The 27,356-nt window shown below is 34.1% G+C and overlaps 3 protein-coding genes across 3 annotated transcripts; 2 read left to right on the top strand and 1 right to left on the bottom strand.

Annotated features, from left to right (window-relative positions):
- Positions 1–984: 984 nt before the first annotated feature.
- Positions 985–4,984, bottom strand: LOC144452939 (dynein regulatory complex subunit 5-like). Its single transcript, XM_078144168.1, has 5 exons — positions 4,904–4,984; positions 3,927–4,194; positions 2,531–3,388; positions 1,835–1,998; positions 985–1,634 (listed from the first exon to the last, which is right to left on the bottom strand). Exons 2-5 carry the CDS (start codon positions 4,183–4,185, stop codon positions 1,446–1,448), a joined length of 1,470 nt encoding a protein of 489 aa, XP_078000294.1. The 5' UTR covers positions 4,186–4,194; positions 4,904–4,984; the 3' UTR covers positions 985–1,445.
- A 302-nt stretch (positions 4,985–5,286) lies between these two features.
- LOC144445431 (RNA polymerase II-associated protein 1-like) lies at positions 5,287–14,397 on the top strand. Its single transcript, XM_078134978.1, has 17 exons — positions 5,287–5,464; positions 5,989–6,068; positions 6,564–6,636; positions 7,073–7,113; positions 7,685–7,780; positions 8,360–8,570; positions 9,023–9,202; positions 9,665–9,817; positions 10,178–10,404; positions 10,676–10,777; positions 11,348–11,515; positions 11,693–11,839; positions 12,229–12,433; positions 12,648–12,748; positions 13,110–13,468; positions 13,766–13,976; positions 14,284–14,397. Exons 1-17 carry the CDS (start codon positions 5,287–5,289, stop codon positions 14,395–14,397), a joined length of 2,646 nt encoding a protein of 881 aa, XP_077991104.1.
- A 479-nt stretch (positions 14,398–14,876) lies between these two features.
- On the top strand, positions 14,877–26,537 carry LOC144453486 (RNA polymerase II-associated protein 1-like). Its single transcript, XM_078144796.1, has 10 exons — positions 14,877–15,033; positions 15,351–15,500; positions 15,944–16,086; positions 16,340–16,555; positions 17,376–17,501; positions 18,457–18,620; positions 20,695–20,827; positions 21,889–22,054; positions 24,028–24,264; positions 26,077–26,537. The coding sequence occupies exons 1-10, from the start codon at positions 14,890–14,892 to the stop codon at positions 26,200–26,202; spliced, it is 1,605 nt and encodes a 534-aa protein (XP_078000922.1). The 5' UTR covers positions 14,877–14,889; the 3' UTR covers positions 26,203–26,537.
- The last annotated feature ends 819 nt before the right edge of the window (positions 26,538–27,356 follow it).

The raw sequence follows: 27,356 nt of genomic DNA, 5'->3' as shown, positions 1-27,356 counted from the left end.
CATTTTGAGAACATAACGAATACATTTGTTCCCATGAAGCTAACAGACATGCAGATATATTTTCACTACGTTGTTTACTCTGTTCACGCTACGAGAGACTAATGTAGCATTAAGGGTTATTTTATTGACGTGCGATACTAATATATCATTAAATCATACAAAAGCCAGGTTTTATATCGATGTGTGATACTACTGTACAATATTATACAAGGTCAAAGAAAGGCTGACATTCTCTCCTAAATCCAAAGTTAGTTAGATTGTAGACTAATGAAATTCACTTTCACTACTTGCTCACGTTTACCTGTCTACATTAATTTGTAAATGTTATCTTGGGTCATCAGACGTCAATCAAGGTAACAGTTGAAATAACAATACTTTTAGACATAAAGGTGTGAAATGTGTGGGGAAGACAAAATATCAGAATGGTTTCTCTTGTGATTTTTTAAAGAAAAAGAAAAGAAAATATTATGTACATTGATGTCAATAAGAAATGACAATAAGGTAATATATGCCTTGGTAAACACCATAGACCCTTCACCAACAGTAGAGGGTCTATGTACATGTAAACACGAAGTCAAAATGCTACAGGGGTTCTTTGACGCATAAAAACAACACCGTATTTGTCAGGCTGTACGTGCATTGATGCATTGATCGATTGATCGAGAGAGATCAAGAGACATGCACACAGTGAAACAGCCAGATAGAAAAAATATATACAAATTGATTGACATGTTCTATGTCCCACTTCATTCTTACCTCCATACCAGTATTCTCAGAAATATTATACACACACCTGAGATTCATCAAACCATATATGGACAATATTGTTTAAGTCATGTCAGATAACAATGAGTTGAAATGAGTGGCCACAGGGGAATTTCAAATTGGGTGTGTATAATTCAACAAGCTGAGTCACTCAAGTTACAAGACAGTAGCTATTATTTCATTACTGTGACAAGGACACATTATACTGAACAAATGCAATGAAAATACAGCCTAATCATGATAAACAAAGTTTATTATAATGTACATCAGAAAATCTTACAGAGAAATGGGAAAATACAAAATAAAGATTTGCTTTTGTCTTTTTTCTTTTTTTAGCTAAGATTAAATTTACAGTAATTTGCCAACATCCAGGGACTCGTATTTGCCTTTGGAAAGCTATGTTAGTTTTGTGCTGAAAATAATAATGTAATATTCATGGCTACATCTACTGTAAATAGGGTATATATTTTCTTTTCTAAATAATGAAAACATGGATGAATATAAAGTAGTTCTTGATTTGGAATGCTAGAAGTCTGTACACAATGAAGGGGACAAATAAAAACAGGGACACAAAATCAGTTCATCATGGTATAGTATGCACATATACTGTACACTGATGAATCAAAGCCTGAAATATTTTTCAGAGAGATATTTCGGCAAACTTTGTTAATTGTTCCTTTTTAAATGTTTTTCTCTTCTTTCTCCTTCTTTTCTTTTTCCAGTCTGAGCTCTCGTTCCCTTTCTTGGTTCTTCTTTAGTATTTGGTTAATGCAATATTCACTTTCTTGTCCTGCTTCTGTTAGTCTCAGATCCATTTCCACAATAGTGTCATTTTCTTCCATTCCTTCCTGTAACTGTTTGCCACCATCCTGTGAAAATGTGATGGATGTTAGTATTATCACTGTGCTGGGGGATATGGAAAAACGAAAGAATACACATTAAACGTGTGAGAGGGCGTCCTTCCCTATGAAATTTGACATTTATGATGAGACAAATGTATTCATTAGGACTTTTCCATGCTTGTGGCATAATAATCAATGCATAGGAAAGAAGTCAAACTATTACTCACTGGTCCTAGCCTGTTACATGCGAGATTAATTTTCTTCAAGGTAGTATTTTGGACGACAACCTGAGATAAGACAGCAGCTGTTGGTTCAGTCATATCATTACTACCCATATCAATTTCCTCCAATGTAGAGTTTTGCAGCAATGCCCTGGCTACAGCTTGTCCACCTGTTGATGTGAAGAGAAAACATAGCAGTGTGTGATGTCAAAGTACACAACTATTGGTACTGTCTCACTGAATTTCTGTCTTTTCTATTCAATATTCTAGTACCTATCAGTGTATCACCTTAATTAAACTACAATCACAAACATTTTAATAGTAAACTACAATACGAACATGATTAAAGCATAAGGGCAACAGAAGATAAAGTCCCTTCTTTTAATTTCCACATAAACAACTATGCCTTAGTAATGCTCACTACTACCTTTCAGAAAAATGCTTATCACTGAAATAGTGAAAATGTCATGTCAAGATTAAGACTTGTCAACTTCACCCCATTAGACTTTATTATCCTGAGATTGCAAATAAGACGTGCATTTCTCACTATTACATTTCAAAGGTTATAGGCCAATTCATGAATGGCATCTATGCTTTAATGTCTGTGTTTAAGGCAAATACTTCAACATTATATGTCAAACTCTGCTATAAGAAATGCCTCTAATGAATACATCATACTATACATGTAGTATGTAATCTTACCTTCATCTCCTAGTCTGTTGAGTCTAAGGTTGACATACTTCAGAGTGGAATTCTTTTTCAATGCATAACCTATGGCCCCAGCTCCACTAGCACGTATCTTGTTGTTGGATAGATTCAACTTTTTCAGCTTACTGTGGTTGGTGAGTAGTTTACCGATGGCACGGGCACCTTTATCACCTATCATATTGTGTTCCAAATCAAGCTCCTCCAGTGAGGGATGATCCAAGATATGGCTTATTAGGACCCTCACCTTGTCATCATCTACTTTGCTTCTGTGTAGTTTGAAGACTTTGAGGGTGTTGCACTTCTTGATGCATTTGGAGAGCAGGAGACAGTCTCGGTTTGTGAATTGAAACAGATTCCATTCAAAGTTCATGCCACAGTCTCTGACTCCATACGTGACATGGAATTCTTCGATGTGTGGCAGTTTCTCTACGATCTGACTAAATTCAAAATGATCGATACTTGGTAAGTTATCTCCTGACTCACTACCCGCATCTGACATATCATCTAAGGGCCTCATCTGTTCCTCCTTCACTGGTGGTAATAGTTGCCTGATATTTAGTTTTTTAATGTATGGTGCCGCTAATGGTAATAACTCTTCCACTTCAGCTGGATCTGTAGTTTCAGGAACAAAATGTTCAACAATGGTCTCCAAGTGACGCTCAAAGAACATACGTTTCCAACTTCCTCCATATTTAGAAACATCACAGATCTCCCAACGTGCCTTGCATCTTCTTTTCCAGTAGCCTTCATCGGATACAAGGTGGGCGACTACTTTGAGTGGGATGTCTGTAGAGATCTTTTCCAGCACTTTAGTTTTGTATTTTGGTAGAAGTTCATCTAGCTTGGGATGATCTAGATAGAGAAGACAAGACTTATAGTCAATAGTCAATACATACAAAAATTGGCTATTGCATGCACAACTCATATAACTGAAATCTCTTGTAATTTGTCATTCATTTATACAAATAACTTAGAAATCAATCAGATTATCTACTTTTACTTTTGGAGTATAAGTCACTTAGTCTTATTCAATTGTCCACCAAGAGACATCAAAACAATCAAAGCAATCGGTCCAATCATTTGCACTCAAACACATGCCATAATGGCTGTAACAAATGCAAAGACATTACCAATAAATTACATTAAAATCGTTATCATGAAAATTATCACAATGCATGAAGTCTTTTATAATAAAGTAACAGCAATAATGAGTATTTATGTATAGAGTAGACCCTGTCATACTGATAATAATGGATGTGGTTCAAAATAACAAATAATTCATTATGTTAGTAATGATCAAATTCAATGCTTCCCTACTGCTTTTATAAGAGGTCTATGGGTTACTGCTTACACACCTCACTGTCAGCCCATTCAGGTTTTCACTACATACCTTGGAATTCTCCAACAATATGTGTGACACACAACTCTGATAATAGTGGTACAGTAGCCAATGACCAGTCAGGATCTTCTGCTATAATTCTTCTCATATTCCTGGCATCAGCTGCTGCATCATCTTTTGTACTAGGTACAGGGGATGGAATCTTCTTTCCCTTCTGACTGCTTTGACTTTTAATGCTTCCTCTGTCATCTTCATTCTTCTCTCCATTCTGTTCAGTGCCGTTCTGTTCTGTCAGAGGAGGTTCTGTCATCTTGATAGTCTAAAAACCAAAATGATACATGGATTTATGATTAATGCTGAATCACAAACGTGAACAAAACAGTATGCAGAAGCATTTCGTACAGTTTTAGAGTCTAGGACTATCTACAATGTGAGTGTATAATGTGAGTGGAATTTTTGCATACACGTACTTCTTTGGTCTTCAGACTTCAGACAACCAACACAAGGTTATTTGAGAAAGGTCCAACAAATGTGAACCATGGCACAGTCCCTCTTTGACATGTACAGGGACTGTGACCATGCTAAACATAAATTACGTAACATTAACACTTATGACCTTGGTATTTTTGAACGAGTTATACTAATAATGGTTGACGTGCACGTATGCATTGACATGGTCGTGATCCACGGTGAGGAAGATCAAATTGTGGCTAGAACGGTCTGTCAATTCTACTGACATATGAGACACAATTCATGATAAAATATATAACTTTAATGAATATCTTCTTTACTCTGATAATATCTACCGGGACATACATGTTCCGAAATACTGTACGTTCAGGGCGACATGAAGTTAGACATCTTGCAGTGACCAACGTTGGAGTATGGAGCAACTGTGTACTTTTGGATGTATGTAATTCTCTTGCCGTTTTCTATGTATATCTAGCGCAATGAAGCTATGAAAATATAGAAATGTCATTGAACTGTTACAACAAAAACTCAAAATTGAAAAATATCCGAATATTTACCTGCGAAGGATGACTTTTCACTATAAGTATATCGTTAGCTACAGCTCGCTAGTCTGCGTTCTTGTTGCTAAGCAATTTTAGCAGCGTCTGCGCAGTGGTTCACGCATAACCAGCGCCCTCTGCGAGTGGGTAATACAAAAACAGTGCAAAATGGCTGCGCCCATGAGAAACGCAAGGGTCGTCAGATTTTGGTAATTTCGTTACTTCTCACTAAAGGACGATAATGTTTTAATTAAGACTGTATTCAATAGTATGAAACAACGATTGGTAAATAATCCAGAGTAATTTTATTCATACTAGGAGCGATAATAGCTGCTGAAGCACGGAAGCATATGAACGCAGGATAACCCCTTCATCAAGCTACTAAGCATAATCAAAACAACATGATCAGACGACCGAAAGCCGGTGAAACTGAGGACGATCTTTTGCGGTATCAGGAGGAATTCTTGGCGCAGAAGGCTGAGTCTGCTGTGAAGCTAGTGAAGAAAGGTGATAAGAGAAAAGCAAGTGGTGATGAGAGTCATGTGTCTCCAGTGAAGAGAGATGTTGTCACTCTGGGAGGTAATAATATCTGATGTTTGACAGTTTGTACAAGTTGTTAGCAGCGCATAAAGTAAAACAAATTCATTGATATCAGCAAATAAAACACATATGATATTACAAGGTAAACTTTATGGACAAGATTTTAAATTCCAACATTTCACCATTTATTAATTTTGGTAATAAATTAATAATATCACAAATTAGTGAATGTAAACAAATGAAAAATTACTGTTTTCATGATAAACTAGAAATTAACAACTAAAAGGGGACATTTTGATCTTTGCATAATAAAATATGTGGTCACTCGGTGACTGTAACACACAAACACACAGACAGACACACAAAAACACAAACACATACAAATTGAAATATCTTACATAGTTGTTTTTTCAAGCTTTCAGTAATATTCAAGTGTAAAGAAAAATTCAGCAAGTTATTGAAAATGTATTGAAAAATGCACCAATTATGATTGAAACTCAATTTGAGATAATCACACTTTTTGCACTTATAAAACATCATAGAGATATTTTTCTTTCACACAGGACTGCTGCCGTCAGGAATTCCAAGTGATGATGTCCCTGTAAAGAGGTCAAAATTCAAAAGTCAACGAACTAGCCAAAAGGTGTGAATACCTATCAACTGTAACTGCATAGCACATTCACTATGGAGTTGTCCTAAAAATATCATGCTCCTTTTGAACAATTGGGTGATTTCTATAATTATTAAGTGGGACGTGTTATTTATGAACAGAACATTGTGTGTTTCAACAAACAATTAAAATAACTTTAATTTAGTTACAAATTTACTTTACTATGATGATAGTACAGACTATGTCTCATGGCCAGTTGTTTTATGAGTAAGATGAATACATGTACATACGGTATTATGTTTATTTCTTTGTTATTTTACAAAATGTAATTATTTTAATTGTTTTAATAGTAAAAAAAGGTTGATATTTGACCACTTTAATCTTTACACCTATTCCTTTCACTAACCTGGGGATTTTTGTCAAGAAAGAGAATGAATGTAATTTTAGAAATGTCCATTGTTGTTATGATTGTGTTTTACTTTTTTGGACCTGTATATTGTCATTTCTTTCTATTCTTTAATCATGCAGACATCTGGAGTAGGCAGGGAGAGAGTTCGTATTGATGTGGAGGACAGTGAAGATATGGAAGAGACAATGGACCGTATGTAGTTGTAGATATTTAAAATATATAAAAAATTCTATTCATTCTGTACCTCTGCCTCTGTATATAAACTATCCACTTGACAACACTGCATAAAATGTTGTGCTAGAACACTTCTACAGTTAGCACATCCAGTGTAAACTAGGATTGTCAAAGAAATAATATTTTCTAATACTGAAAAATGAAAAATGAAATTATTATCAAGAGTATGAAAAATTCAGGTGCATCTCTCTTCAATAGTGATTCTGCTTTCAAATAAATATCTATTGACTGGTTACATTTGTGTATAGACATTGCATGATGAGTATGCCAATAGTGGATATGCTGACACTCACTTGAAGGTGTATCTCATACTACAAATTGTAAGTGTTTAGTCACTGTCCTAAACCCTATATATCAAATCTATAATGATGATAATTTGAAATTGGTATTTCAGGTCATGATGGTCACATCACATCGGTTCTTTCAGACATAATAGTAAGTACTTTTTAAACAATGTTTACTGTAAATTTCATTGATGACATGATTGGATTGGTGTGTAAGATGAAATGAATTTTTAAACTTTTCATCCAGAAAGGAATTATTTACATGGTACAGGTGACCGTATGTAAACTGAACACTTTTGTATCTTGTCTTATCAGTCATAGGTGTAGAAAAATCCACATGAACAACAGTCTAGCTCCTAGACCTTTAGGCAATTCTGCTAACTCTGAAAGTGACCAGGGGTCATATAATGCCAAAGGCACTGCTGATGGCTTGCCAGAGGTCCTGTCATCCTCAGCTTTTGTCAGCAGCCTTTCAAGTGCAGATCTGAGGTCTTGTTACAAGACTACATGAACAACAACTATTTCCAATTCACCTCTCAGTATTGAGGAAATGTTTTGATGCAATAAATATAATTGTCACGAGTTTTGCAACTTTTAAAGTGTACTGCAGGAATAGAATGAAATGTTTGATCATACTTGTAGTCGAAAGTTTAACAAAACATTGATTTTCTGAGTACTTGTGGTAATTTACAATTCAAATAATTTTATCATTATTTTCCTAGGAGAGAGATATTCAGAATACACCTGTATATCTACCAAGATCAATGACTCAAGGATTCCCATCGGTTTCTCATAGAGGCAACATTAAGGAGACCAAGGTGAGTAAATTCATATCAACCTTTCCAAAAGATGGGGATAATCCATATATAATATACATGGATCACACTGGAAAGGTTGATATTTCAATAACTTTTCTTCAATACTTTATTTTGCTATACATAGCTGTGTCCATGTATACTATCTTCACAGTGAAGTATGATCATTGATAATTCATAATGTGACATAACTATTACAAGCCTCAATATATACATGTACATGTAATTTTCCATCATTTCAAATATGAACATCCAGGATATATGTCGGCTAGGTCACAGATTCTGCTCCTGGGCAATATGAGATGAAAAGTAGTACTTTGTCAAAAATAAGATACATTGCCCACCATATACATATTCACTTGGCATGTGATAAAAATATTACAGTCTCAATATTGGTGTTTTCCCCATCTGATTGGGATGTTAACTGCCCTCCTTACATTGATCCCCAAGCATAAATGCCCATATTATCTGTCATAAACTTGTCAGCATTGCCCCGGAATACTCTCTCATGCATAGTATAAGTTATCAAAACTGTTCAGTTGTGAACGCTAGTATTTTTTCATATGCAATCTTTCAATATAGACTGTAAAAGAGAAGAAAGCCCTCAGTCTGTTTGCACAGCATTTTTCCAAGTCCTCTCCAGCATCATTTGGTGTAATTGGTGAAAGACAGCCCATGACTGTGTGTACTAGTTTCAGTAAGCCAAAGAAAACTTATCACACTGCTAGTACTGATGTAGATGAAGCCATGGAAGTTGAGGAAACAGGAACAAGTGAAATGTCTACCCAGGCTGGTCAGTATCTTGAATTTATGTGTGACATCATCAAATTATGGGTGATTTAGATAGTGAGATGACACAGAACAGAAATGAAACAATTATTCACACATTTTGATGATGTATAGGCTTCACATTGCAACATTAAATAAATATTACATACACCATAGACCCTACATGTGTAGGGTATATGCATACACACAAAAGCAAAGTACATACCTTAAATTTGATTCTTCCAGATATTCTTGACAGACTTATTGTAATTCTGTTATGTGCATTCTAGGCTCACAAATTCACAGTGTATTGTTTGATTATCAGTATATTTGTGCTCATATTTCACCTTCTCATGACAGTAAACTTACATATATGTATACATACATTCATTTCCAACTGGAAAGCCATCAGTGATACATATTCTAGAGTTTGTTTAACCAGTTGATAATGTTTTATTTCCACTATCTCCCCCACAGGTTCTGAGAATCCAATTTTGATCACTGGTAGTGGTTTAGGTGGTGATGACATTCCCAGCAGTGAAGGAAGTGGTGGAATACAGGAAGCCAAGAAGATACACCAGGAAAATTTATCCAAACTGTCTGAATTGTCAGAAGAAGAGATTTTAGCAGAACAAGAAAAGTTGAAGTCAATGTTAGGTATAGTAAATCAAAGTTTAAAGACTTCTGACATGTAAAGAGAATTATGTAAAAGTAAAACATAATGTTTATCTTCCCCTGACTCTGATAAACAATTCCTTCTTATATTTTAGTGTCAAAGTACATTTCCAAAGAAATGAGTATGTACAAATAACAAACCTAATGTTAATGTCAATGTATTTCTTCTAGTTAACTCACCATACTCAGATTTGAGATAATATTTACCATTCCATGCTGTTTGTAGGATCATGAAAGTCAGCATAGCAATTTAATCTAGTCCAAGAGACTTGATGAATATTTTATTTTTTTGCTATGAACCATCATTTCTGATACTCTGAAATGTTGCAATTGAATTGCCCATGGAATACATTGTAGTTGTAAAAAACTTAAATTCAAATACTGGTAGTTTACATTTTAACCTACTCAGTTCCGTAATGCAAAAGGATATGTTTTTACCACCAGATCCAAAAGTTGTTCAGTTCATCAGGTCAAGAAAACAGCACACTTCATCCAAACCTGCTGAAGAGATGACTGAAGCTGTTAAAGAAGAGACTACAGCTGGTACATTTCAACAAGAAGAGCACCATAAGGAAAAACAAGAAAATTTTAAACAAGGTAAATATATAACAATCAAGTTGATTAACAAAATATTTTGTGTTATCAGTAATAGGACTTTATTTTAGACCAAAAAAGTTCCAAGTGAAGGAAAGTTCTTGTAAAATATACTGTATTTAAAGCTCAAGAGATGTTAACTTTAGTGAGACAGACAGACAGCTGACAGCAGTCATGACAGACAGACAAAAGACAGGATTGATGAATAATGAAAGTATGAAACAGAGTCTCTGATTTCATTGATGGTGTGATGCACCCACTGATTATTTAAAAGGTTTGGACTTGTCATATGTGAAGTCAGTGGTCTTTAAGATATGATGCAAATACTTACTGACAATTACAATATGTTTGAATGTCCTGTAGTTACTACATCAGAAGTGACATTACCCATCAGAGCAGAAAAAGACTGGGTGAATATGAATGTAGTGGAAGAAGATAAAATGGAATGGATGCATGATGTTCCCAAACCGAAACCAGGAGAGAAAAAGATGGGAATACAGGCTAGATTTGACCTCCAAGGTCAGGTCATAGGTCGACTTGCTGATGTGCCAATGAGGGAAGGACTGCATCATCATGGAGAAGATCCAGAGGTGTGTTGAGAAGTTTTACTGAAAAGCATAACTCATGAGGACCTGGTAGCTCTCATGAGGACCTGGTAGCTCTTACTGTTGCTATTTTAAAAATATCTAATCACTGTTGTCATAGTGCTCAAACAAAAAATTGAATAAAGCCATAGTGAAGATATTATTTCATAAGATTTCTTCAATAAGTATTTAGTGGATGGTGTGTTTTGCTTACCTCTATATAAATATGTCAAAAGTGTAATTGGTATATTTTGAATATAATGTATTTTGATTTCAGGCACCTGGCTATACATTAGAAGAGTTATTTCATTTGTGTAGAAGTACAGCTATGAATCAAAGAGTTATTAGTTTACAAACACTTGCCAAGATCATTTACAATGTAAGTACTTGCTCCATTGGCTAACCTTAATTTGTGATGAAAAAATAAGGGAACAGAAAACTGTTTCGTTATTAACAATCTGATATGATGTTTTATTACTTTGAGTTTAATTGGATGATTCAGTCTTATATGTAAAATACATCTAAGTCACCATACCAGAAAAAACAAATTTGATACATCAAGAGACATTGTCTTATTTTGGTTATGAGACTTGTTTGATGAGAGACATGCTAGTTCCAAGCAGCTTTGCTTTTATGGAAAATGGGAGACATATTTTGATATTAGCTTGAATTTTTTATACACCAGTGAGCCACAGAAAATGGTATTCAATTGCAATTGCATGTTAGCCAATATCATGGATGCATTACTGTTTATGAATAAGTAAATAAGTAAAAGAAATAATTGTGTATATTTTTATGCTAGAAATAGGACAAGCTATCACATGACAGTCTGACATCATGATTATGCTAAGGGGTTTTTCTTTTTCATCCATGTGTGTAAATCAACGTCAAGGAAACACCAATGTCACCACTTTCATAAACAAATATCTAAATCTTATCTTGATTTTAGTACCGACTGGACAACCTAGGAGGCTCAGTAGATACTCCCCTGATACCTAAATTATTGGAAGCTGGACTGGTGTTTATACTCAGATGGTCACTGGATGATACAAGTGAAGCTGGTATTGCTGCTTCTATTGAAGGATTCAAAGCATTACTAGTGCAACCAACAGATGAGGTAATCTAGCCTAATAATATTAGGTATAAAAACAAAAAATATAAATCTTTGTTTCCAGACCTCCTTCTGCCTTCTTTTAAGGCCCGATTTAGTAAGTAGGCAAAACAAGATGATATCATGGATTAGGAAATTGTACCAAAAATTACAGTTAATGTTACTTTAATCTTTTTTGTACAGGAATGCTTAGATAAGGTGTTTAGTTGGTATAGGGGATATGAAATGCATCCCCTGTGTCCTGTTCAATATGATGACGAAGGTGAAACAGGGAATAAAAATCCTAAAGACCAGCATGAAACTGAGTTATTGGAACAAGATGTAGTGAAGGTAAGGTAGTAATTGACTTACATAAAATATAGTCAAAAGTCTTCTTCGTTTGGCAAACATTTATTTTGAGTTTGACAAAGAATAACTTCCTTGCAAACAAAAATGAAAGCTGTTTCAATACTGATTTTCAAGTTATCTCATATTCTTTGTAAAGCTTGTATTCTAAGAGTTCTAACTGTATTTTGTTTTTTTGTGTTGTAATGAACTTTGCCTTGCATCTCTAAATTATGTTGTAACTTTCATTTTTTTCTTGAGTTATCTTTTGTATTTTTGAAGTTTCTGAGAGACTGTTTAAAACCATCTAACCATCTATATGTCATGTCATTTTGGTAAACCTTGTATAGTCATATGGTCATAACTGTGTTCTTGTTTTCCCACTTGGTCTTTAGGGTTTGTTAAAGATGAATTTCTTGGAGAGACTCAGATACATACTAGAAGTTTGTAGACCAGCACCAAATGTTGTCATGAATATCTTCGCTATATTGACAAGAATTGGTAGGCATTCACCTGAATCCTGTTATGAAATCATCAAATGTCCACGGTTGATGAACACAGTGTTTTCATCATTTTTACCAACAACATGGAAGCCAACAAGTAAGTTTATAATGAATTTCACATTTTTAAATTTACGTAACTCCTGATATTGTTCAGAATATTGTAAATTTAGTATTTTTTTATTCTGAGTTCATATAGATTAAAGGTAGCATGAATTAAATGGAAGGAAATATTACAAAGTAAATACACAATCAGAGGATAATATGGGTCCAGATGCAGTGAAATAATGAAAAGTATTTTGTTTTAATTGTAGATCGACCTCTTGTTGATGACATATATGGATACCCAGCTCATCATGCCATGAAGTTAGTCAGAGTTCTTTGTATGGCAGGTAGAAACATGGCTGCTGTAATTGTAAGTTGAATGGTTTCTGTATCAGTACAAGTTGAGCTGATATACTATCAGGACTTTCACTCATCATGCCATGAAGTTAGTCAGAGTTCTTTGTATGGCAGGTAGAAATATGGCTGCTGTAATTGTAAGTTGAATGGTTTCTGTATTAGTACAAGTAGAGCTGATATACTGCCAGGTCTTTCACTAATCATGTCTTTAGTGTACCTTGAAATGTTGTGTGTGAGTTTTCTTGACTTTAATCCAACTCATCCAATAAGTAAACACAATCTTCTTTTTGGAATGGTCAAAGCTCTCTCAATTATCAATCATTACATCATATAATTTACAAACTTTCTGACATATCCCTCTATCTTCTATACAGCTTTCCAAATACAATTTGATGTCAGCCATTGTTAGATACACAACTCAAGATCCTGAAGATATGCAACTCTACCCAGGAGAAGCATTCTTACTCAGTATTGAAAGTTTTCACACATGGAAAATTTATATATCCTATGGATTAGCCAGTGATTCTGTCAGGGAACTATACCCTGTGCTGATGCAGCATGTACAGTTGTTTCCAAGGATCTCAGTTCTTCCTAGACCAGTCAGTGAAGAGAAGAGTTTACAGGCTGTGTATGAGTTACATATGGTTAGATGTGCAGCCATCTTGGGTTTACTGGAGATGACTGTCCATGTTGGTGCCATGGCAACTGATTTACAGTCCAAACAATCAATGAGGTAATGAGATTGAGTGTTACAAGTTGAATATTTTTATCATAATTATCCAATATTGTAGTTTCTCTGTCATCTATTCATGTACATTATTTTTTTCTGCCACCAAGTTTATCAAAGCAAAATAGAAAAGCAGTGCAACATGGTTTGAAATATGGAAATAATGTCAAATATGATTTCAATTAATTATTTGGACAATCCGTGAGTTTGCATTTGTTATTACTAAAGATTATGTTCCACTGCAGTAATTATTGTGTCATCATTTTAAAGGGAAATGTCACAAATTCTCTTTCATTATTGCAGGACTGAAGAAACTGAAAGATCGCCTGATTTTCCAGTTCCTTCTATTGACTGGAGTCACGTAGCTGGGTTGTTGTCACCGATAGAGTTGTGTTTTCAAAGATGGATGACTGAGATAACTAATACAGATGAACCATTGTCAGATTATGGACTGACTCTCACCAACAGTTGTCTCAATTTCATTGCTTCATTTTATGGCAAGGTTTCACAACAGGTGTGTGTTCAAATTATGGAAATTTTAGCCAAAAGCTTGTCAGTTTCTTATAAAATTACAAGCTGTTGTTTTAGTAACAGAAGACAATATGGGTTTCTCTCAGCAACCCTAAGGGGACAGAAACCATATGGAGTATACTGGTAATTGAAGATTTCTCTCTCCAAAATAATCAACTCTGCAGAAGTTTTTGTAGTTTGACATTGCTAGACTTGGTACTGTACTTTCAACCTTAAAACAGTTTGTATTCTACTTGTTTATATCTAATTGTATATAACTAATGCACATTTCACTTTCTATTACTTGACAGCCATCTTATAGTGCAATAGAAGTTCTTCAACACATAGAGAAGTTTGTTGGAAGTATAATAGTACCATTTATGACATCAGGAAATTTCTACTCTTATGTGATAAATCTTAGGTAAGTATGCTACATGAATATCAATTATAAAGTTGCACTGTGAAATGGGTTGTACAAAGTATATTGCTAGTAAATCCCCATCAGTTTTTAGAAGTCAGACAAGATCATAAACTGAAAAATGAGTATATAGGTGTAGGGTTGGTGATTTCTTCAAAGCACTTTTATGTGTAACAGAGAGAAACATATCCATTACTTTAGGACATGTTTCTATATGAGCGAAGAGAGATTTTCATCATCACTTGAAATATTTGTTGCCAGCTACATCATTTCACAGATTGCATGAAGCTAGCGTATGATGTTTATATGTGTGTCTCTGTCATGTGACTTAAAATCACCTCCAATCCAGTGAAGTAGTTTATACCACCTTCAAATGGTGAATTTAGATTTGATTTGTAGTGGAGAATGTTCTGAGAATGTTATCACTTACTTTCCTCATTTCAGAACTTATTCTTCATACAAAGCAGCTGACTCAGAGAACTCTACAAAGACAAGTTGTATGTCATTACCAGATTTACAATGTCACCCTGTAGATGATAAACAACACCCTTGTATACAGCATCACTCACCTTATGGCTTTATGAGTGCATTCCTTAGACTGGTCTTCATATGGGCTAAGATGCACAAAGGGATTGCTGCCAAGGTAGGGAATATGAATTTCTATGGAATACTTACATATACGTATTTTCTGAAATATCAAAGTACTGTATTTGGACTTAGACTCTAGATGATGAAAGTGCAGGGTCTATGAGTTGGATCACTAGCAATTTTCAGTTCAGTGAATCACACTTTATTTAAATTGTTGATTTTAATACATAGTTTCACAGATATTTAATAGCGAAATTGTTTGGATTACATATTCATTATTGATAGGATCAGGGTATAGTCTAGTTGCACCATAATTGTAATGAGGTTGAATAATTTCCCAACTAATTATGTACACATATGCTTGTTGCTTAGTTTTCAGCCATCATTGAGAGTTCCTATGTGATATCATATCTGGAAAAGACATTACAAAGTCCAAGATCTGTTGGTGAGACGTTAGACAGACATTTTTCAAGATTTGAACACATTGTGTTATACTATATTGTGAAGATTTACCAACAGGTGGTAAGTATGTTCAATAGTAATTAATCCATGTGTAACTCAGATATAATGTTTTCATTGTTGGTTAATCTGCACTTTGTAAAAAGTAGGAAAATGAGCTAATCTCTGTTCATGAACGCTAACTGATAAACATTACGTTATGAAATCCTGTGTGTGTGTGTGTGTGTGTGTGTGTGTGTGTGTGTGTGTGTGTGTGTGTGTGTGTGTGTGTGTGTGTGTGTGTGTGTGTGTGTGTGCGCATGCGTGCGTGCGTGTGTGCGTGTGTGCGTGCGTGTGTGCGTGTGCATGTGCGTGTGTGGTGCATGCGTGTGTGCATGCATGTGTGCATGCATGTGTGTGTGTGTGTGTGAAAATGATTTCGATTTAAGTAGAAAACACCAGAAACACAATCTCATTTTATGATAAAATCCCTTCATCATATCCATTGTCTATTCTCTGTTTGACAGGCCCAGCAGACAGAGAGTTGTCACCAGTATTCTAAACTATACCACAGTATTGCATTGTTGTTGTTTACCAGTCTACATCCTGGAGATGAACATATTGCCCATGATTTAATGTCAACTGTACTATTTAACACAGAGTACTTAGTGTAAGTACAAACTCAATGCCATGCATGGCCCATGATTTGGTGTCAACTCTAATGTTTAGTGTAAGTACATTGTACAACACTATAAAATACAGCCATTGTGGTATATCACTAATCTACTGTCAGCAATGACTGTATTTTACAGTATTTGTAAGTACCAACTCAGTTTGTTCCAAAGTTTGTAAATTTATTTTGTTACATTTTATGAAGGGAAAGTTTTGATATTATTGATGGATGTTTGTGTATCTCATTCTAGTGAGGGTAGAATAGGAGATCCTGAGGCTGTGGAATTAGCTGAACTTCTGAAAGTAACTGATAAAGACGTCACACCAAAACCACAACACCAAAGTCTACATGGTAAAGAACCAAACAGAGGGGTTCTACTCAGAGATGCCTACAGTAACCTACCAAGTATTAGAGCTTGTTACATGACCAGTTTTAATGACATGATGGTGGCAGTTGCAAGGTCAAGGTAGAGTGTATTTATCTTAGTATTAAAATGATACATTTATTAATCTTGATACAGATATGGTCATATACATATTACTATTCTCATCGTAAAGTGTCTGTCAGTTTCTCATGTCAAGAACTTAATGGCTTTCATTGTCATTGTTAATTTCATGTGAAAAGCTACAAGGACTATTGTAGTCATTGAAATATGTGCAATCATTTTGTGACTGGCATAATTCTCACTTGTCATTTACACAGAATTATGTCTGAATTATTGAAAATGACGTTATTTACTCCTAAAGATACATCAAAGTGAGCATAAAGTATGTAGTATTGGTAGTAAGATATCAAATTATTATGTACAAACTTAAGACAAACAGTTTTCTTTAGTAAAAAATGCTTGAGGAGATTTCAATTGCCAGAACCACCTTTCCACTGTACATTATTACTTCCTGGGGATAGTTGTCACAATCCTGCTCAGACTTAAAACAAAAGAACAGATGCTGCTGCCACTAGAGGGCTGAAGTCATCGCCATCAATTTACATGCAAATTTGTCACCATACCAAGTATCCAAATGCAGTATTCCTATTAAGTACATTGTGCACTGAAAGATTTACTCACTTTTGACATTTTATGAGCTATTCCATTCAGACGTCAATTCTATGCAGTATGTATTGATCTAAGAAAAGGAACATACCTCCAATAAAATGTTACAATTGTTATGATAGTTCCTTGCAAGTGAATGATATATGCTATACATGTATTTGATTTTGTCATTCTGAGAGTGGGGTTCTTGTTATATGTTTAGATTAGTATAATGTCTTTCCTTTTTCATTTACAGGAGTAAGTTCTTGATGATACCCTGTGAAATAGAGTCTCACCTATTAACAGAGTTTACAGGGGCCCTTGTACCCATGGACTGGACTTTTCTCCCATTGCTACAGCTCTACAATCAAGCTAGTAAAGCGTAGGTCATCATAAGGATTTTTTTTTGTTAATTTTTCTGTTGATGCCGCCATTGCTAAAAGTCATGAAAGGATTAATTTTGATGAACCAAAACATTTTTAAAGAATGTGAGAGTGTGGAATGAAAGCTTTTGGTTTGCTGTATAAATAGTGTGGTGTTGTTTTACCCTGACCATGACCATGAGCCTTGGCTGGAAGAAAAAAAAGTTCACATCTTTGATTGAAGATACACACGGTAAATCACTTGAATACATTGTTTGAGGAACATCAGAAACTGTGCAGGAAGGTTGTTGCTGTTGTTGCAAGTGATTACCTGGGTAGTGTCAAATAAGGACAGACCACTATGTAGTTTTTAAGAGGTACAAATCCCAGCATGGCTTGAGGCTATGTGATAATGTCTTACAAGTTTTATAGAAAGAACAGGAAAGATATTCAAATTTCAAAAGAATTATTACAAGTGATGCATCTTAAGGGGACAATAACTATCTTAATGGGAGACCATTTTGTAACTGGAATTGGCCAGTTTACAGTTGTTTTGGGACTTGGGGGCATAAACAGGATATTTTGGAAAATTTCCAGCAATACAAGTATTTATGCCCTCTACTCCAGTGAACCTAAAACTTTAAAATTATCAATTTGAAATATGAGTAACGAGTAACTTAGAAAGTAAGCTTTGGTACGGAGCTAGCGTTACCCCTCAGCACAGAAGAACAATAGAGATCTGTAACAGAGATATCGGTCTGAGCTTTGTAATAAGTAGTTCTAACCAGTGATTTACAGGAATTAGACAAACCTGAGACATTCATAAATATTGAAATCAATCATTTAGAAATGACTTCAGTTGTTTACATGTTTAAAAAACATCAAAATAAATGAGATTATATGATTGAGTTACAAATGATTCAGTTTGTTAATTTCCTGCCTGAGTATTGGATCATGTATTTTGTTTTGTTTCAGTGAGTTAATGGGAGCCTCGATGGAGAATCTACCTGGGAACTATGTGATGGGAATCACAAATACACTCAGGATGATCTTTATGTTGGAGACATGGCGGCCAGACAGTATAAATCACATCTCAATGGCAGCAAAGATTACCAGACTCATGTGTGTCTTTTTAACAGGTATATATTATGTAATGTAATACTGAGACAGAACCAACGTCTAACAAATAAACATAGGTATATGCAACCGTATATGCAACCATGTGTTATTTGATGTCTAATCCTGTATGTTGATCAATGTTGTATACTATTTGTGGAATTATTGAATAAATTATTGAATGATGGATGGCAAAACTAAGGACACAGTATTTTTGACCTTGAATGACAATTCTATTAGGTCCGGTGAGTTGCACACTTTGTATGTGTCTAGATAACATGTACTATTGTGATGAATTTTGTGTTATGGATTTCAAAACTAAGGCCACAGTATTTATGACCTTGAAAAATGGTCATATTTTTTATTATGTCTGGTGAATTAATGAGTGCAGTAGATTGAGACCTATTGTTCCCATGATAGTGACTCAGTTGTAGCAACATAACTAGCTGAATGTCAAACGAATTGTGAGGGTAGTACTGTCGGTAGTATACCCTAAAAATAGAGATATTCAATTCAGTTTTCTATTGTACTTACTCTTTACGATTTATAATTAGCTTATTTACAAGTTTAGGTTAAAGCAGCACTAGTTGCAACTGGAGTGTTTGTTGAATATGTTTGTTAGATATAATGACCTACTCATAATATCATAGATACTGAACAGTATTGAATCACCTGTGGGTAAACATTTATGTAGATGTACACGCAATATGGTACAATAATTTCATTCAAATTGATTTTTGGGTCCACACCCTAAAATCAGCACCCCCACCACAATCCAACATTCAACCTGTTAGTGTACTATTTTTGAGTAAAATCGACCTCTAATTTACATGTACACTTTGAAATTATTGGTATTTAAACAGTTTTCAGTAAAAATATATTGTCAGATAGAAAAGTACATGACACTCCAGTTTCAGCTAGTGCAGGTTTAATATGCATATGAAATCATATAAAATCATCAATTGTATCTTTTCCTAGAGTCACAGTACACAGTACACAGTATCACTTTAACTACCAATTCCGTATGAGAGAATATATACCATTATGTTTATAACTTGTGCAATATCAAATTTATGTTCTGTAGATGTGGATAATTGAAATTGTTTCTGTTCAACAATACAGTATAATTCACTTAAATGCTAGTGTATGAGACCATAAAATTTGTTTTGATCTGTCTTTTTTTTTTTTACTATGGGCAAGTTTGAAATATTTACACACAGACAAGGAAACAAATTACTTCTTTGCCTGTGGTTTACAGTACATAGAATACATTGATTAAAAATGTATAGGTTTAATTTCAAGAAAGAAGTTTCCTAATCAGTATTGATTTTGTTTTCCTTGATTTGAAAGTAGCTGCACAGAAAGTGTGGATCACTTTTACTATCAGTCAGCTTGAAAAGTTAGTTGAATACAGAAACCTGTAATGCTATCAATTGTAGGAAACAGAATGCACTGTTTCACAACATATAACACCAGGCTATGTAGATGTTTATATCACATATGATGTATTACACAGTTAATATATATATAAATATTCAGTCAGTTGAAAGCTGCAGTATTAATAACAGTCAATTTTTGTTGGCAGAGATTAGCCAGGAATCTGTGCTGTCTTGTTTAAACCAGCAAACCAAGTATTGTTAGCATGATTTCAAGGTTATGCAAAGATATAAACAAATAGGGTTCTCCTAAGCCTAGATAGTACTGTTAATATTTATCAGTAGTCATGATATTGAAAAGCAACAGAAATATCAAATTGTGACCAAGTGCATAATTTGTTACATTTATTATGAGTGTCAGTTGGTACCAACCAGTGCTGACCAATGTGTCCTCAAATACAAGAAAAATGTTTTTGTTTTTGGTCAAAACGAAGAAAAAGAGAGTGTTTTCTTGTGAGTCACCACATAGCATATAAGGGGACACAGCATGGCACGTTACAAGAAATTGACTTTTAACAGAGTGCACACTGTGGTACTGCCTGCATTCTAAGAACCCTGAACAACAACCGATATAAATTCTGATGGCATAGCACAGGTAAAGTGGTATATCTATGACGATAAGTGATGATGGTTTGGTAACTTTACTCCCCTAATCTTACAGGAAATGATGTGTTTCTTGAAGACACTGTACATTATTACCTATCTGTCTTACTGAGAATCTACACACAGTCTGACTACCTGGATAAATTAGATTTCAATGTTCCTATACCTGGAGTTGCTTCATTTTATGACCTGTGAGTAACATTGCCATTTATTATAATTTCTTGTAATCTATCTTGTATGTTGATGACGCAAGTACTAGAAATCACGACATGATCTGATTGCGGTTCTTAGTAGTCTACAAATATTTTATAATTTGTGACCTTAAAAACTAAATAAGACAAATGTATTTCTTCATCACAATCTAATGACTAGTGTGCCGTGGGGAATTATATACTAAATTTATATTACTAGTGTGCCTGCAAAGTGTGATTTGAATTTCCAATATTTTTCAAAGTAGGTGTCTTTATTTTGGACTCTGAATAGAGATTTGTAATGAAAGAATGGTTTCATGTGTTCCATGAGAGTGACAGCCAAAACTGTAGATAGGAAATTGTTGCCTGTTCAGTTTTAAAATTAAAATCTCTTCAGATTTACAGGATTTTGATTTTGTATTGATTCAAACATTATTACTTACATATATAAATTTAACAGAAAAAAAATAAATATGTAAAATTTGATTGTCAGTAACATACTGTCGAAGGTGATAGGTAATATTTACTTGAGTGTTCATAGCCTTTTGATGGGGTCCTATCACAGGCACTTGTTTCATGGTATATGTATCAGAATATTTCTATCAGAATACAATAAAATGTCGATAATATCGATAATATTGTTGTATTTAGCCAACTGTATATGAAAGGGGTAGAATTGAACTTGTTTCTGTGATCACGAGTGAGTCTCTTATTTATTTAGCGCGATCACAGAAACAAGTGTAATTTTACCCCTTTCATATACAGTTGGCTAAATACGTCAATATTATCGATATTATCGACATTTTATTGTATTCTGATAGAAACATTCTGATACATATCTTGGGAAACAAGTGCCTGTGGGTCCTATCCTCGGAGTAATTTTATATGTGCAGAGAGCAGTTTACCAGATTTTGCTCTCAGTTTAGGAAGGTTCCAAAACTTCATCAAAAATATAATAGAAGAGGGTAATGAAAATAAGAAAACTAAATTTTGGCGTTTAGAATGCTAAGACCGAAAGACATGAGTCAAAACTACATGTTATTCTGGTTTCTTCATTGCAGGTATGTAGTTTTACTCACACAATATGGAGCTGTATCATTTGGGGATCCCATCTTTGCATCATTTTTATTATTACCACTACAACAAAAGTACAGTGTAGAACTCAAGAAAGCTGTGTGGGTAGAACATCAAGAGGTCATAAGGTCATTGGGAATGCCCATTCAGGAGGTGAGAGAGCTTGTACTGTACTTGGTCTAGTTTCATGTCATGCAGGAAGGAAAAGAGGTGGAACAAAATGTAGAGACAAATTGTCACATGTACATGGGGAGAAGGGGGGGGGGGTGTATCTAAAAGTCAACAGCGGAGTGTGATTGTCTACATGAGTATTATGCAAATTACTTTAAAAAAATTAGTTTCTGACTGAAATTTTATATCATTGTATAATTCCTTTAGATCACACAAGATGAATGATACAGTTAAACAGCTTGATTTTATGTTAAAGCAAGGAGATTCAATCCTCTCCTCATTCTTAGTCTACCCTAATCCTAACTAACCCCCAACCTCCAAACCATCACTGATTACAATTCCATGCTTGGTATATCAAAGTATAATCCAATAAACATAATCATAAACCAGTTGACCCAAGTATAGTATGTTGAACACCATATTTAATTTTATTACACCTATCATATTTCATTCATAGACAAATTGTGATATACAATAGTTCACTTTATGTTAATTTCATTTCAGTTATGACTGAAAGGTTGATTATCAAAAGTCTGTTATTTCATTTGCTATCCTGTAGATTGCCCACTATATGCTTTACTATCAATCCTAAGTTTATTGGCAAAGTTTTGATTCCTGAAGTGTCTGTCATTGCACTTGTTGTCCACTGTGAAATGTGGTATTTTAGATTTATTCTCAAACAAAATGCCTCTGGAGATAGTGTATATTACTCAATCATATAAACAGTGACAAACACATGTAATAGTTACAAAACATTGTCTGCTATAATTTCAGATCATTTCATGTAATTATTGTAGTCGTGATCAATTCTCAAAGTTGGTATCATTTCATTTATTGCGAATGTGAAACTTGATAGCCCAACTCTAAGCTTACCATCTATGGGTATTATCAAAATCTTTGTAATTTGATCTGTCGTCAATTCTAAAACATGGTATCTCTGTTTATAATAGTGATATATGGTTTATTCCAAAACAATAGGTGATTGGCCTTAAATGTTTTGACAAAAGGACAATTGTTATGTCACAGTATGTTATTCATACAGTGACAAAGTATCACTGTCTATACTAATTATGATTGTAATTTCATGTATAAACTGAAACTAAGTTTCAATTCTCAAGTCTATATCAATTATCATTCCATATGTTATGAATTGTGAAACATGGTATCTCAATGTATTATAATATATACTTTATTGCAAAACTTTATTGCAAAATGATAGGCCACTGGCCTGTTTACATTACTGATAGAATCAACTTAGGTGGACATAACATATGTTGTTTGTATATACAACAACAAAACAAACGTTACATTTACATTGTAGAGTCTGCTATTTCTTCAGATATAGCAGTGTGTCCCTATATATTTTGACTCTTTGAGTTTGTACATTTCATATTTGCCAGTTGTGAAATCTAATTGCTTATTGTATGCTCATCTAACATAAGTTTTGATTCTCTAAGTAATATTTCATTTCTTGTCAATCAAAAAAAGAACTTGATTAGGTCTCTTTACATGCAAATTTATTTCATGTTTACATTCCAAAAAATAGATTATCAAAGTGTCTATCATTTCATTTGTTATCAATTATGAAATTTGGTATCTCAGTTTACAAATGATAATAAATGTTTATTCCAAAAACAATATGCCACTGGCCTTAATGTTTATGTTACCATGTACTGACAAAATCAACCCAGGAGGACGCAATGTGTTATTGACAGTGTGTGTTATTTATAAACAGTGATGAAAAAATGTAATATTCACAATGTAATGTCTGCTATTACTTCAAAGAACTAAATGACTTTTTGCTAATGTAAACTAAGGCTTGACTCTCAAAGTCAATATTATTTCATATGCTGTCAACTGTGAAACTCGCTAGCTCTCTATGTGCTAATCTGTTGTAGCAGAAGTATACAGGCTAAAGTCTAGATTCTAAAACTTTGCATGTGTCTCTATTGCAGTGTATTGTTCCTGTGGAGAGGTTCTTAACGCCACAGGAAAGTAACCTTGAAGCTATACAGATGTACATGTTTGCGTTAATGTCTGGACTTGTCCGACAAAGTTGGTCACCAATTCTCTATCTTATAGCTGTACACCATGTCAATGGTTTCTTGTTTGATACCAAAATGAACAAAACTCAACAACTAATGAAGGCACAGTATCAAATGTTAAAACAAGTATTGGATATGAAAAACCAGGTAAGATGTAAGATGAGAACATTGATTTTTTTTTTTGTATTTATAGTAATTTATTGGATATATTTCTTAAATGTACAAGTCATACATAATACTAGTATACTAGTATTTTTTTCTGTGTGAATACAACATCAATTATCGCACAAATAATAATATAGGAGACCACTTTTCCAAATGCACTGTCATTTTGTTTTTCTGTTTTGCAATGAAGTTCTCTATCTGATATATCCGTCTTATAAAAGACGCCAATCCTGCAAAACTTGGTTTAGTTCTGTTCATTTTGCAGTAGTAAGTATGTTTTCTTACCAGCAAACTAATAAAGTTAACTAACAGAGGTTCATCCGGATCTGATATAATCAAACAGAGTTTGCTTGGTGGTGACCTCAACTCTAGTGAGTCTCCCCAATAAAGTAACAAATTCCTCCACAGGGACACTGAAAATGGGCATGCAGAGAATAAATGTTCATAACTTTCGACTTCGTTCATGCAGAATGTACACAGAGGGGTTGGAAATTTCTGGGGATTTAGTTTGTGGAGTTTCTCATTAGTATATAGAATGAGAACATTGATTTTGACAGAGTTATACTGCACTATAATTTAGTGGCTAATGGAAAGCTAACTACAGAACATCATTTAAATTCACTAAAAAATGTTGGTGGCAAGACTGTCTTACTGTGCTTAACCTTGTAGCTTTCTACAAGTTTGCAGGTTGACTCTTTTAGCAAAGACCTTGAAGTATATTGGATAATTTAATCGTCAAATGAACAATGCCACTAGCTACCATTACATGTAATAATTTCTTTTGAAAGGTTTTTAAAATAATGCAATCAAATGAAAATCAGAATGTATTTATTAACTAAAAGGCTCTTAATCAACATTATTGCTGCAAAAAGAAAAGAAAAAAGGAGCTTTCCATATCCAGGGCTTGAAATAATGACAAATGTTTTCTTACCCGCTGGACAAGTCAAATCAGAAAATACTTGTCCACAAATTTTATTGACATGTTTTATTGAGATGTCCCTTTTGATCAGTTCTTGTCACAATGAGTTGCCATGACGTTACTTTCTGTTTGAGTAAACCCAGGAAATCTAAGCAGACTAATAATTTGTATGTTTCTATACATGTTAAAATATCACTGAGAAAGTTTCTACAGTACAGGAAAAGTTTTATTTGTATTGGAATGAGCAAGCAGAGGTTTTAAATTTAAAACCGTGAGAAATTCTACTTGTCCATTGTGACAAGTACTGTCTACTAAATCACTTGACCAGTACTTCAAATCACTTGTCCGGGACAAGTAAAACGCCCTTATTTTTATTTCGAGCCCTGCTATCCGGGCCATAAGACTACTGTGAGATATGTGTACATATGTGGGTGAGTGGGTGGGGGAGGGTTTTTTTTGGTAAAAGGTATATAGACCAATAATACCCAATTGTTCATCAGATTTTACTAATTTTTCTGATCGTACCTGTTGTGTAGTCTTGAAAAAGTCTGTTGTATGTCACAGAATTTTGTAAAGGATGTATGTTCTCACTTTAAACATCACTGCAGAAGATGTGGGTCACATAAAAAGAGGGTTTGAAAAAGCAACTACAGTTGTCAAACTGTGATTCCCTCGAAAATAAAGTTGCACATTTTTAACTTCAAAGCTGTCTCTCTATTATGCATATATAAGTGTGTTTAGTGATCATTTGAAATGGATATTTTATGTACAATTTTTCTTCACCAAGTCAAGAGAAGTTATTGAATATGTCACAGTAAATTATTCATAAAATACTAGAAAGATAAGATAATAACAATTCTATATTTTGTTCCCAGGAGGTTCAGCAACATCTTCTGTTATACAGAACCATCAACAAGGACTCGTTCGCAGGATTTGATATGTTTACAGAACTGCCAGCAGAGAGGCAACAATTACTACAGTCTATCCAACAAAATCAATAATGTAACTGTTAGAAATTGTAATCCAATCAATTAAGACATGTTTCTGTCTGTGAATGTCCTTTTGATACAAGGTTTTACTAGCCTATTAAATGATATATTACTGTAATGAATCATAAAAAAACACTATATCTATTATAGCATTAGAGGCTATATAGTGAACAATGGACATAAACCTGGGCCTTGTGACAAGATTGGACTTGCATGGATTGATTTGAAATGGCTTCCAGTTGTTTTCTGGAACATTGATATTGAGTTTCAAATCTGATGACATTGCCCCAAAGTTTTAATGTATAATTCTGAATACCACTTTCTATAGAAGACCTTTACTCATCATACTGAAGTTTACTTTACTTATCCATCATTTCACCATGTTTACATGATGTTTACATGTATATGGAAGTTTGTGATTAAATTTTTTTAAAAAAAGATTGTAGAAAAGTTTCAGTGTGTTTGGTTGTAATGTAAATCGATGTGTTTTACTGAAAGTAGAAAAGCCAACTGATAAATCTTTTAAAAAGGTTGTGTTTCAACTTGTAATGTATAACAGACAAATACTAGTACATGTAATTCAAACAGATATTGAAAAACGTATTTTTGAAATGTGTAAACAAAATCATGAAATACAGAATTCGTGAAAAGATTTGTATTGGATGTTTTTGTAGAATTTGAAACCAGTATGATGCTTTGTTAAATGAAGCATTCTCTCTACAAAATGTTTTCAGAAACAAGAGATTGTTGAACAAAGTATCATCCAGCCTTGACTCATGATAGTGTTTTGAAATTTGCAGATACATCATCCAACAATGCATGCTGGCAAAATAGTCTATAATCTCTGTTCATGGCGTATATTGTGTTGGAGTTCAGCCAGATCATCTTAATAGCTTATGAAGGCCAATAGCTACTCTGTATAAACATGCATATAATACAACTATTATCTAGGGGTTAATTTGTTTACTGACGCTGTCGAGGTCTGTTTTAAGTATGAACATTGATGTTGACAATGAAAGTATTGGTGACTTTTATACAAAACTACAAAGAATGTGAAATTATCCTTTCTAATAATATGCAAAGGAAGTTCAGGACCACCATCTTCTGTTGATGGGAGTGTTTCAGGTGTCAAATTATCATGTCAGTCAAGTAAACTTACAAAAAAG

Source organism: Glandiceps talaboti, chromosome 2 (genome assembly GCF_964340395.1).
Source record: "Glandiceps talaboti chromosome 2, keGlaTala1.1, whole genome shotgun sequence".
In the NCBI taxonomy this organism is placed as follows: Eukaryota; Metazoa; Hemichordata; class Enteropneusta; family Spengelidae; genus Glandiceps; species Glandiceps talaboti.
The sequence above is the reverse complement of the archived record's forward strand: the minus strand, read 5'-3'. Positions and strand labels throughout refer to the sequence as shown.

What these genes read in the sequence shown, in the direction of transcription:
- LOC144452939 (XM_078144168.1), bottom strand. Translation starts at nt 4,185, where the DNA reads ATGACAGAACCTCCTCTGACAGAACAGAACGGCACTGAACAGAATGGA. An exon ending in TATTGTTGGAGAATTCCAAG is followed by an intron (nt 3,389 to 3,926) that starts GTATGTAGTGAA and finishes TTCTCTATCTAG; the next exon opens with ATCATCCCAAGCTAGATGAA. An exon ending in CAACAGACTAGGAGATGAAG is followed by an intron (nt 1,999 to 2,530) that starts GTAAGATTACAT and finishes TCACATCAACAG; the next exon opens with GTGGACAAGCTGTAGCCAGG.
- LOC144445431 (XM_078134978.1), top strand. Translation starts at nt 5,287, where the DNA reads ATGATCAGACGACCGAAAGCCGGTGAAACTGAGGACGATCTTTTGCGG. An exon ending in ACAAGAAAATTTTAAACAAG is followed by an intron (nt 9,818 to 10,177) that starts GTAAATATATAA and finishes AATGTCCTGTAG; the next exon opens with TTACTACATCAGAAGTGACA. An exon ending in GAAACATGGCTGCTGTAATT is followed by an intron (nt 12,749 to 13,109) that starts GTAAGTTGAATG and finishes TCTTCTATACAG; the next exon opens with CTTTCCAAATACAATTTGAT.
- LOC144453486 (XM_078144796.1), top strand. Translation starts at nt 14,890, where the DNA reads ATGTCATTACCAGATTTACAATGTCACCCTGTAGATGATAAACAACAC. An exon ending in CATGTGTGTCTTTTTAACAG is followed by an intron (nt 18,621 to 20,694) that starts GTATATATTATG and finishes CTAATCTTACAG; the next exon opens with GAAATGATGTGTTTCTTGAA. An exon ending in TATTGGATATGAAAAACCAG is followed by an intron (nt 24,265 to 26,076) that starts GTAAGATGTAAG and finishes TTTTGTTCCCAG; the next exon opens with GAGGTTCAGCAACATCTTCT.